The 11,582-nt window shown below is 40.4% G+C and overlaps 1 protein-coding gene across 1 annotated transcript; it reads right to left on the reverse strand.

The window, feature by feature from the left end:
• Positions 1-1,061: 1,061 nt before the first annotated feature.
• Positions 1,062-8,686, reverse strand: CCDC181 (coiled-coil domain containing 181; the record flags this gene model as incomplete). Its single annotated transcript, XM_054386436.1, has 5 exons — positions 1,062-1,224; positions 1,944-2,098; positions 2,703-2,849; positions 6,971-7,951; positions 8,540-8,686. Coding segments are annotated over 5 exons (1,593 nt in total), but the record flags the coding sequence as incomplete, so codon positions are not given.
• Between the last annotated feature and the right edge of the window lie 2,896 nt (positions 8,687-11,582).

The following is an 11,582-nucleotide window of genomic DNA, read 5'->3' on the forward strand; positions in this document are numbered from 1 at the left end:
GGCTACAGGAAGGAGGAAGGCACCTGTTACGTGTTTCTGATTAGGAGGTGAATTTTTCATTTCATACCCATTTCCTTTATCTATGCTGTCAAAAGGTGCAACGGCACCTTCCTCTCATACACCAGTACTCTTTCTATGCCTACAATTAACTCCAAAATGTTAAGAGAAAAGTACTAAGGGCAAGTTGGCTTTGCATCTGCCACACTTCAGTCTGTTACAGTACTTACAGAAAACACTTTGAAAGTGGAAAAACAAAAGCACAATGCCAGATCATAAACTCTGTTGGACAGAATTGCCCTCATCTTCCATTAACTTTGATTTCATGAGTGATGTCAGCATACTCTCAGACAAGAATTCACAAAATATTTAGCTGGGTATGGTGATACAGTTTATTACAATGAACTTAGCAAACAAGAACATGTATACAAGGAATCCAGCTTCCTTGATATTCATAAGGGTCTTAAATCACTCAACCTTTTAATTACATGGAAAACTACTGAATATTACTCACAGAAATCAGTTTCAAAAACTCTAGCACATTCACATACACATTAGCCTTCAAAAACCACTTTCGAACTAAAATCAAATAATCCTCTGGTCTAGCCAGAATCAACAGCTGGTTGACACAGTTCAAAGTGATACTAGAAACAGCATTTTCCAACAATGTAACACCTTCATCACAAGCAGCAGCAAACAGCAATATTAATCCAGCAAAAAGTCAACATTTTACATCCTAGCCTGCATCCAGGAATTCATGGTGGAGTTGAATATAAAGTGCCTTCTAAAGACAGGAATGTGTATTTGCCACCTTCATATATAGATCTTGCACACATTTTGATTTGGTCAAACTAATAAGATCCCTGAGTTATACATAAAAGCAGGCTTCTCAACAGAATTGCAAATAAATAGATAGTGAAATCAATGTCAGTGAAAGTAATTGTTAAAGTTGCTTAAAAGCTTTAAAAACACCACAAAAAGTCAGTTGCTGTAAAAGGAGCAAAAGCTCAAGCCATGATAATGAAGAGGGTTGTTACAAAGAGCTTTGTGCTTACATCAAACTTTCAACTGTAATGGTCTGTGAAGCGAAAGGATTTTGGCTCTGAATTAATACAGTGGATGTTCTGCAACTGTTTTGCTCTTCTGGCTTCTAACCTAAGCTGCCTTGCTCTCTCTTTAGCAGCTAGTTCTTCTGCTCGTTTTTCTTCTCTCTTTCTTTTTAGCCATCTGTGGAAAGAGAAAGAGGACTGTTAGTCGTGATGGAAAGTTCTTTTGTCATCCATTCATTCATGCCCCCATTTAACTAGAGTCACCTGCCCTGTAGAACTGAGCCAGTTTAAAAGCCTGACACTCCTAAACATAGGAAGCACTATTTTTCCATCCCTGTTCTCCTGATTCTGCACCCACTTTTACCTCCTCACCTCTTTGTTAGACTGACTCAACTCATGGACTCAACAACCATCATTTTACTGGATTAACTTTCTGCTTAATGAACTGGATAAACCCAAGCCTGCTCCCCAGGCAAAAAGGGACAGGGGAGAAGGATCTCCTTTTGTCAGTAGAAGTAATTCACTATTTCAGCTCAAGTTTTGACAAATACTTTCATAATAGTGAACAAACAACATCAAGGAATCAATGTGGGTTTGCTAGGATGTAAGTTTTGGCATATTCATGCAGGAAAAAGAAAATAAACCATTAAGGACGTAAGCAGTAAAGATGCACCATAAACTACATACAGGGAATCATAGAATCATTGAAGTTGGAAAAGACCTCTAAGATCAAGTCCAACTTTCTACCCAACACCTCCATGACCACTAGACCATGTCCTGATCTGCCCCATCTACTAATTTTTTCAACACCGCCAACCACTCCTCCACCATAACAACAGTCTTAAACTGACAAGACTACAAAATTTCCAAATACTCCCTAGGAATGACCCTACTCACTCTTTAAAGGCTCTGTTGCATTCCTCTGTTCTTGGGAAAAGTGTGATTCCCTCAGCTTGGCGTCTCAACATTTCTATCTGTTTTTCTTTCATGTGTTCTTGGTGCTTTTTTTTAAGCCATAGCTTGAACGCTTCTTCTGGGTTCCTGTTCTTATCCTATGTTAAAAAAAATTTAAAAGAGATGTGTATGTAAGGCTTATAATTAAATGCATTTTATATTAATCACATCGTAATAATTCTTGGAACTCTGCTGGCATCTCCTATGCACAAAACAGAATGTATAGGCAAACTAGAGCATATGCTAATCATGGAATATATGCATGATCAAGCATTCAGAGCAGTATGTTTTAAATCCCACTGAATTTAGTTATAGTTGCCTCACTGCAGGGCAGAGGAACTTCAAAGCATCTGAATCTTCTGGGTTCAATCAGGACATGCATTAATTGCTTGACAAGTTCTTCGAAGGGTTTTCTGACTATTTGCTGCAAGGTTCAATCAAGTCATTCTGATGAAAAGGAGCATCCCTCTATCTCTGATTTTATAGCTGTGAAGTTCACACATGCAGCTTCTACAACACAAGCCACCCTGCCAAGCAGAACAATCCCAGAGATGCTAGTCAGTCACTGAAAACGGTGTGACAAAAATGTTTCCTATCCCTGTTAATTTTCATATGCTTAGCTCTGAACCCAGGCTTAAAATCTGGTTTTCCTGTTTAACAAGAGTACTACAGATTCCAGTCCTGCATTAGGACAGATCTTACTTTGCTGTTCAAGTCTTCTAGCTCCTTTGCACGACGACTTCGCTTTTCTTCTTGCACTTGCTCTTTTTTCTTCTGTAACCAAGCTTTAAAAACCATCTCATTCTCTTTTCTTTTCTGCTCTTCCTGTTCCCGTTTCCTTTCTTCTTCCTTAAATAGAATGAAAAGTGAATAAATTTAGTTTTTAAGAGAAGCATCTTAATTTGAAGGGGCTTTCATAGACAGTCATTTGAATTCCATGGGACACAAAATAAAATACTGAGGAAGCAGGAACACTCAACAACTGCATCATAGTTGGTATTTATAAGGAAGAAATGAGTTTGAGCACTTCTGCCATTCATGTTACATTCAGATGCTTTCAGTCTAGCCCTTTGTGATTGCCTCCATTTGCATGATACATCTCAACTCAGACATTTCAATAGCATTAAGTGAAGACTTTTAGAATTAGGCCTGCCCAGTATCTCTGATTGGCTTAAAATCAGTTAAAACATGCATTTTAAAAATTAATGCAGTTCTCAGGCTTGATGCACCACTAAATCCTAAAGGACATTTAACTACCTATGGACTGCAGTCACTACCTTATAAGTAAGGATTTTTTTTTTCTGTCTGTGAATCATGGAATTGTTTTGGTTGGAAAAGACCTCTAAGATCATCAAGTCCAACCACCAGTCTAACACAACTCACAGCCATTAAAGCACGCCCTTAAATGCCACATCCACGTTTCTTGAACACCTCCAGGGACAGTGACTCCATCGCCTCTCTGGGCAGCCTGTTCCAATGCCTGACCACTCTTCCCATAAAGAAATGTTTCCTAATCTAGATCTCCCATGGTGCAACTGAGGCTATTTCCTCTCATCCTGTCACCTGATACTAGAGAGAAGAGACTGATCCCCACCTCACTGCAACTTCCCTTCAGGTAGTTGTAGAGAGCAATGAGGTTTCCCCTCAGCCTCCTCCAGACTAAACAATCCCAGTTCCCTCAACCACTTCTCATAAGACTGGTTCTCTAAACCTTTCACCAGCTTTGCTGCCCTTCTCTGGACATGCTCCAGCAACTCAACAACCTTCTCATAGCAAGGGACCCAAAAATAAAGCCAGTGTTTGAGGTGTGGCCTCACTTGAGGTGTGCCAATCACTTCCGTACTCCTGCTGGCCCCACTATTCCTGGTGTGCCACATTATTCCAGCTAGGGTGCTGGCCACCTGAGCACACTGCTGCCTCATGTTCAGCCAGCTGTAAACCAGCAGCCCCAGGTCCTTTTCTGCTTGGCAGCTTTCCAGCCACTCTGCCCCAAGCCTGTAATGTAGCATGGGCCTGTTGTGACCCAAGTGTAGGACACAGCACTTAGCCTTGTTAAACCTCATACATGTTATACCTCATAGGTGAAGCTATAATGTATTTACTCAAGGAGTATTAATAGCTTAACAATTTTTTCAAGTTTTCAAAAACAAATGTTTGCAAAACAAAATTTAACTTGAAGGCTTCCTCTGGACTTTTATGAGAAAAGGGTTTTTTTCAATTACTAACTGCATTTTATCTAACAAGTATCTACAAGGAGGAGAAAGGTTTTCAAACATCACTTTAGAAAGCTGACTAGGACATTTTACCACATTTTTACTCTCTTTGACAGAAAAGCTACATTTCCCACTCATTTTAGCAGTCAGAGAAATCTATTCTTGCAGACAGATGATGCTCCACCCCCACACACAACTTTTACACTATCCTCCAAATTTACTGAAGTGAAAGAAACCACACCAAAATGAAGCAAATGGATTCCAGTAATGTCAAGAAATGTTTCATGCCTGTGAAATCAATCACAGAATAGAAATGCATTCATGAATGAATAAGGTCATACACAGCCAACAGAGGAAGAGATTGAGCACACATTGTTACGAAAATAACTTTCATTACCTCCACTAAGCTTTTACTTTAAATATGCAGAATATGGTGTGAAGAGATGTAGTCTTGTGTGTACAAAGAAAACACATCAGTAACTTCACATTTCATACCCCATGGTACTGAGCTGAGCCTCAGCAAACTTCAAATAAAGTAGACTAGACCTATTTCCACGATAGAAAGCAAGCTTTGAACCTACTTAGCCAGCTTACTTAGACCATCATGGCACAGAAAAATGATAGATGTCTTGTGTTGTTTTTATAGAGCAACACAGATAGTAAGTTACCTTTTGTATCATAATGCAAAACAAAGAAAAGCATCTAAACTTTGAAAATATTTGTCAAAGATTTCTGAAGTTCATGTCAAAGGCTCATCCTCTACTAAATATTATTTTTTATGAATAATGAGCTGAGAAAGAGTTAAAGTTTGGTTTGCTGGGTTTTTTTCCCCACTAATACATATGATAGTGATTTAATTTGCTAAAATAAAATTATTATTTTTCTTCTTTTAAATTGCTGCCCTTTACAGGTTCAAGAAGAATATCCTCAGTACTGGGAATATTTTCTTCCTCTTCAACTCTGTGTAGCACCCAGGTAAAACCAAATAAGAAAGAAAAGTAATACCAACTAGTAGGAGGAAAAAAACCCAACTGCTGTGCAACAAACAATGAGAAAACTTAGTACAACACTCACCCATGCAAAACCTTTACAGGGAAAATGTATCCAGCTATATACTGTCAGCATGCCACATGCATCTTATGCAAATAACTACGCATGCCACTTTTGAAGGTATGCATTGTTGCATGTTACATGTTAAGAACACCCCTCAAAATCAGAGAAAGCTAGGGGTACCTCCGGAGATCACCAAATCCAACCCCCCTGTCAAAGCAGGATCACCTACAGCAGGCCACACAGGAATGCATCCAGATGGCTCCTGAAAGTCTCCAGAGAAGGAGACTCTACAACCTCCCTGGGCAGCCTGTTCCATGGCTCCAGCACCCACACAGTAAATTTTTTCCTCATATTGAGGTGGAACTTCCTGTTGCCCCTCATCCTACCACAAGGCACCAGTGAAAAGACTGGCCCCTTCTTCTTCACACCGTCCCTTCAGATGTAAACGTTGATCAGATCCACCCTCAGCCTTCTCTTCTCCAGGCTAAACAGCCCCAGGTCTCTCAGCTTTTCTTCATAAAACAAATGTTCCTGTCCTTTAATCATCCTCAGATCCCTTAATTTGACTCTCTCTTGTATATTCCTGTCCCTCTTGAACTGGGGAGCCCAGAACTGGGCACAATACTCCAGATGAAGTCTCACTAAGGCAGGGTACACAGGGAGGAACACCTCTTTTTACTTGCTGGACACATTCTTAATTCTTAGTGCTCTCACAGTCATCTTCCTGCATAAATCTTATTTTAAGACTGAACACTCTCCCATAAAACTGCCTATTATATACTTCCTGAGCACACAAATGTGCACCTGCATTACTGTGGTTAATGTTAACTTCCTGCACTGCAGTGCAATCTGTGGAAATGCGATACCATGTCCTAGGTCTCAGTAAACAGTGGGCCTGTAAATGAACCTAGGTAGAGAGTTAAGCACAAGCAGTAAGCACAATATAGCAGAAGAAGGGCTATCTATGAATCACAGAATCCTAGAATTGGTCTGATTGCAAAAGACCTCTAAAAGAAGTCTAACCATCAACCTAAAAGACCTCTAAAAGAAGTCTAACCATCAACCTAACTCCTAACCTAACTCCTGACCATGAAACCATGCCATTGTGCCATGTCCACGTTTCTTGAACACCTCCAGGGCGATGACTCCACCACCTCCCTGGCAATGCACAACCACTCTTTCAGTAACATCCAACTCTTTTCCTAATACCCAACCTAAACCTCCCCTGGTGCAACTTGAGGCCATTTCCTCTCATCCTATCACTGACCCGCATCTTACTGCAACCTCCTTTCAGGTAGTTGTAGAGAGTATTGAGGTCTCCCCTCAGCCTCCTTCTCCAGAATAAACAATCCCCAGTTCCCTCAACTATTTTTCACAAGACTTGTTCTCTAGACCCTTCACCGGCTTTGTTGCCCTTCTGTGGACATGCTCCAGCAACTCCAACATCCTTCTTGTAGGGAGGGGTCCAAAATTAAACACAGTTATAATTAAAAAAATACTAAATTTCTCTTGTGAGCAAGTCATGATCCTATAGCATGTTGGTTTAACCTTTTGTGCTTTTTTTTTCTTTTAAGGAAAGGAGTTTCGGAGATTCTATACAAACTCCAGAGAACTGTTATTACTGCTTCTTTTATCATGGAAAACTGGAGTAAATTGTCTGAACAGTCACTGTGATCTACTTGTTGCCTTTTTATCTATCTTTACCTCCTTCCTCAGTTTTTCCTTCCTTAGTTCTAACTGCTTGCGCAATTCTTTTTGTCTGGGAGAAAGGCAGTAAGTGGAGCTTCTCACAGCCACATTTGCAGACTGTGCCCTTGGTGGAGTCTTCCGTTTTCCCAGACCTCTTGCAGCACCAGCAGCAGAATTTGGGCGACGCTTGGGGTTAGATGGAGGCTTAGGGAAATACAAACACTCTTCTCCACCTGCACCTTGAGAACAATGTGCTCCTAGTTTTACTGGAGGTATTTCCTTCATTCGAGAGGTAGGGCCAAAAGGACCATACTGTGAAGATTTTGGAGATTTATGTTGAGTTTCAATATCAGTAAAAGAAACACTTATTGGGGGCAAAAATCCTTGGCTTTCAATATCACGTAAACTTAAGAGTTCAAACTTCCCATCTTTTTCCACTAGGATTTTACCATCCTTCTTTTCCTCATCCTTGCCAGCACGTGGTGAAAGTGATGTGCTTTCCTGTCCCATTTCGTTAGAAATATGCAACCGAGATAGCCTGTTTGAAACATCATCTCCTCTTGCAAGCTCAGTTTTACAAACTTCAGTATCTTCTAGAGGAGGGACTTCAAGATCCACCAACTTATCCTTAAATTTTAATTTCCGTTCTCTTTTCTGATCCACAGGAGCCTGATTCTCCAGCAGTTTGTTGGCTTCTTCAATCTTTTCCAGGATATAACGCTTTATTTCTTCATCCTCTTCTTCATCCAATTCCTGCTGGTTTTCCATCTTGGATTCCTGGATAGAGCTTTCACTATCAGTATCAGATACACAGTCACCCTGTTTAATATCAGACCTGGATTCCAAACTTTCTTCATTGGAGGGTCTCACTTGTGCATCTACATCTGCCTCTGAAGGCTGATCTGGATTTTCTTCCATTTCCTCGTTGTTTTCCTCCAAGTTGTCCACAACTTTAACAATTTGTGCTTCCTTATCGTCTCCATTTTTTTCAGGATTCTAAAAAAGAATTAAAATAAACTAGTCTACTTTCCCAAGAAAGAACAGTTACCAGAAAAAGATAAAAGAAACAGCAAGAAGGAAGAGCAATACTAGCATAACATGACAGCATAAAACCAGAACAATGTGAATCATAGAATCATAAAGTCATAGAATCGTTTTGGTTAGAAGATATCTTTAAGATCATCAAGTCCAACCTTCAGCTTAAGACCACCATGGCCATTAAACCATGTTCCAAAGTGCCATGTCCACACATTTCTTAAATACCTTCAGGTACACTGACTCCACCACATCCCTGGGTAACCTATTCCAATGCCTGAACAATTCTAATGAAAGGAATACAGAAGTACTTTTGAAACAAACTTATTATTTTCAATGAACACTGGATTTTCTGCTTTAAGGCAATTATTACTAAACTAACCCATCCACTAAATTGTTTTTCATTATAATTCCATATAACCTTCCTTGTCAAAATTCAGTGAATGCACCTACACATTTCAAATCATACTGAATTTTGTGTTTATGATTTCAAATATTACGGAGGTTTGTTATCTTAATAAGACAACTAGCATTTAATTTAAAAAATACCTCTCTTTCACCAACATTTTCTTCTTCATTAGTTAGACATTCATGGTCTTCTTCAAAATCATCCTCATATTCTCCACTTTCTACTAAATCACCCATGTCTGCTGGATCTCCTTGGTCTTCCTTTTTATCACTCATTTTGGTGATGTTTTAGAGTAATGCTACAAAAGGGAGAGGGGGAAAAACTAGTAAGACACAAATATAGAACATCAAACTTGTAAGCAGTATCAATGCAAATATGGCAGATAGCACTACAGCACCTGAGGATTAAGGAACACCAATGGTTTATAAACATGAATGATTTGGGCCTTTCCAGCTCTAATTATTAGGGGGAAATGTGAGTAAAAGCAAACAAAGCCAAAGTGACAGACTGGATACAGTCATATTCACAATAAAACTGAAGATGAGCCACTGTAAGGACTGAATCTTTTAAACAATCTTTGGACTGCATAGTACACAGGTGTCAACAGCTCCTTAAATGGCAGTGCTTGAGTTCCAGGCTGACTGCCTGTCACCCCTCACTCGACAGAAAGACCTGCCTCCATCTAAAGACACAAAAGGGTTAAAGATGTGTGGAGAAACACATCAGCCTAGAGAGCTAATTCCACTCTTTTTACAGCTTTAGCTACCGATCATTCTTTATCTACTTTTATCTACTTTATCATTCTTTATCTACTTTGTTTATGAAAACAACATAAAAGAAGGAAAGGTTGATTATTCAGACGTTCCTATTCTGTGTCCTCTGCTGTAGACTAGAAGGTGTCACTTCTGAGTGTCTCTAGTAGCACAAATCTGTCATTTACAGCATGCTACAAGACCATGTAGCATATGGCAACACAATGTGGGATGTAAGAATTAGCTCTGCCCCTGGATAGCCCTGAGTGAGACCATCTTGCCCTTCCAAACAAGAAGGGTTGCACCTGGACTTCCCAGTCTGTCCAACCACTCTGTAATGCAAAAGCCCTCCGGAAAATGTTGCTTAAATTTCTTCAAGCTCTTGTTTTAAGTTCTGATGAGCATATTTGAGTTCTCAGTTATTTATTCTCAGGAACACCAGCTCCACTTCTTCAAACACTGCATTTCATGCTGGACAAGAGTGCTGCTTTTTTAGACCTTAACGTTTAGTCAACATTTAAGAGGTGTGCTGTTTTGGCTGGGATTAGTTAATTTTCTTCACAGTAGCTAGTTATTAGGCTGTATTTTGGATTTATGCTGGAAACAGTGTTGGTAATTCCCAGCATGGTAGGGGTTGAAAGTGACCTCCAAAGATCATCTATTCCAACCACTCTGCTAAAGCAGGTTTATCCAGAGTGGGTAGCACAGGTCTACATCTGAGTGGGTTTTTAATTTCTCCAGAGGAGACTTCACAATAATTCAGGGAGGTTTTAGTTACAGCTGAGCAGTGCCCACATAGAGTCCATGGCCTTTTCTGCTCCTCATATACCACCAGCAAGTGGGCTGAGGGTGCACAAGAAGTTGGGAGGGGACACAGCTGGGCACAGATGACCTCAACCGACCAAAGGGCTGTCCCATACCATATGATGTCATGTTCAGCATATAAAGCTGTGGGAAGAAGGAAAAGGGGACAGAGTTATGGCATTTGTCTTCCTAAGTCATTGTTGGAGCCCTGCTTTCCTGGAGATGGCTGGACACTTGCCTACTGAAGGAAGGTGATGAATTAATTCCTTGTTTTGCTTTGCTTGCATACATTGCTTTTCCTTTACCTATTAAGCTGTCTTTATCTCAACCCACAAGTTTTCTCACTTTTACTTCTCTGATTCTCAACCCCATCCCACCAGGAGGGTGGAGTAAGCAGCAAGCAATGTGTGAGTCTTAGCTGCTGCTTGGGGTTAAATCACAAGAGGAAAGAATGGTAATAAAGCCATGCACTTCTGCTGCAAACTTGTTTGTATAGAAACTTTATAAATAAAGCTCTTTTTATCTGATCCATAATTTGTTTGGGAAGATCTGGAAACTGTTTACTCCCAATTCACTTCTTTTTAGCCATCACTTGACAGGAGAATCACCCATTCACACTATGTTTCTTCAAGTTTATATTTTCAAGGCTTCTTCAGACTGTTTCTTTGGCTTTCCACACCATGTCTATTTCCATCATGTTTTTTCAGCACCTCTCCTCATAAGATATGCAATAATTTTTGCTGTGAAATGCCCCTTCATTCACAAGTATCCTTGGTTTGAGTGGTGACATATACCTGGGTTCTTAACGGAGGTGAGTTTGCTTCTAGTACATACTCAGCAGGAAGGAATCATTTCTCCTTAATTTCATCATTATGCTAAGCGGACATAAAAGCTACAAAGCTGAACTGTGCCATTAGCAAAACACGTTCAGGTCTATCTGTGACATTCAACACAAATACTGAAAGATGTTCCATATGTTTAGGATACATATAATAAAGAGCAGCAGCATAAAAATCAGCCTCTTCTGTTAGAATACAAAGTAGTCATGGCTGAAGAGATCATTTCAATATAACGACTTTTTTTCAGAAAATCCTAAATCAGGTTGTATTCCAGTTGAGGTCTTATGAAGTGCAGATTAAAACGCTGCAGTTTTAATAGGGACCCAAAACATTCAGAAAATTTCAAGTCTTCATTTCCACCTGTTTCTATTTTAATCTGGGATGGTGGGATATGCTGTGACTGAATCGTTCTGCAAAGCTTAATACTCTACGTGGTTATATTCCGGCACCGTTACCACACAAAGAGGGGTACGGTGATGGACTGTTGTTCCTTTGTGTCAAAATACAGAAATATAAAGATACATAAACTCGAACCCAACAACGCTGCGGTGGAGGTTCCCTCAGCCCGGCCCTGCTTAAGGGACCGGCAGCACCGACCTCCACGTTTCAACGCGGTCAGCGCCTGCTGATGGGGACCGGCAAACGGCACTCCCCTACTTTCGGCAGCGCCTCACCGCGATTATTACCGACAGCGGGGAGCGGGCGAGACAGCTGGGTCAGAATGCGTGGAGGCCAGCCGTGTGCAGGCCGGCGTACCCAGCGGGCAGGTGCAGACGCCATTCGCCTCA

Source organism: Indicator indicator, chromosome 1, assembly GCF_027791375.1.
Source record: "Indicator indicator isolate 239-I01 chromosome 1, UM_Iind_1.1, whole genome shotgun sequence".
NCBI lineage: Eukaryota > Metazoa > Chordata > Aves > Piciformes > Indicatoridae > Indicator > Indicator indicator.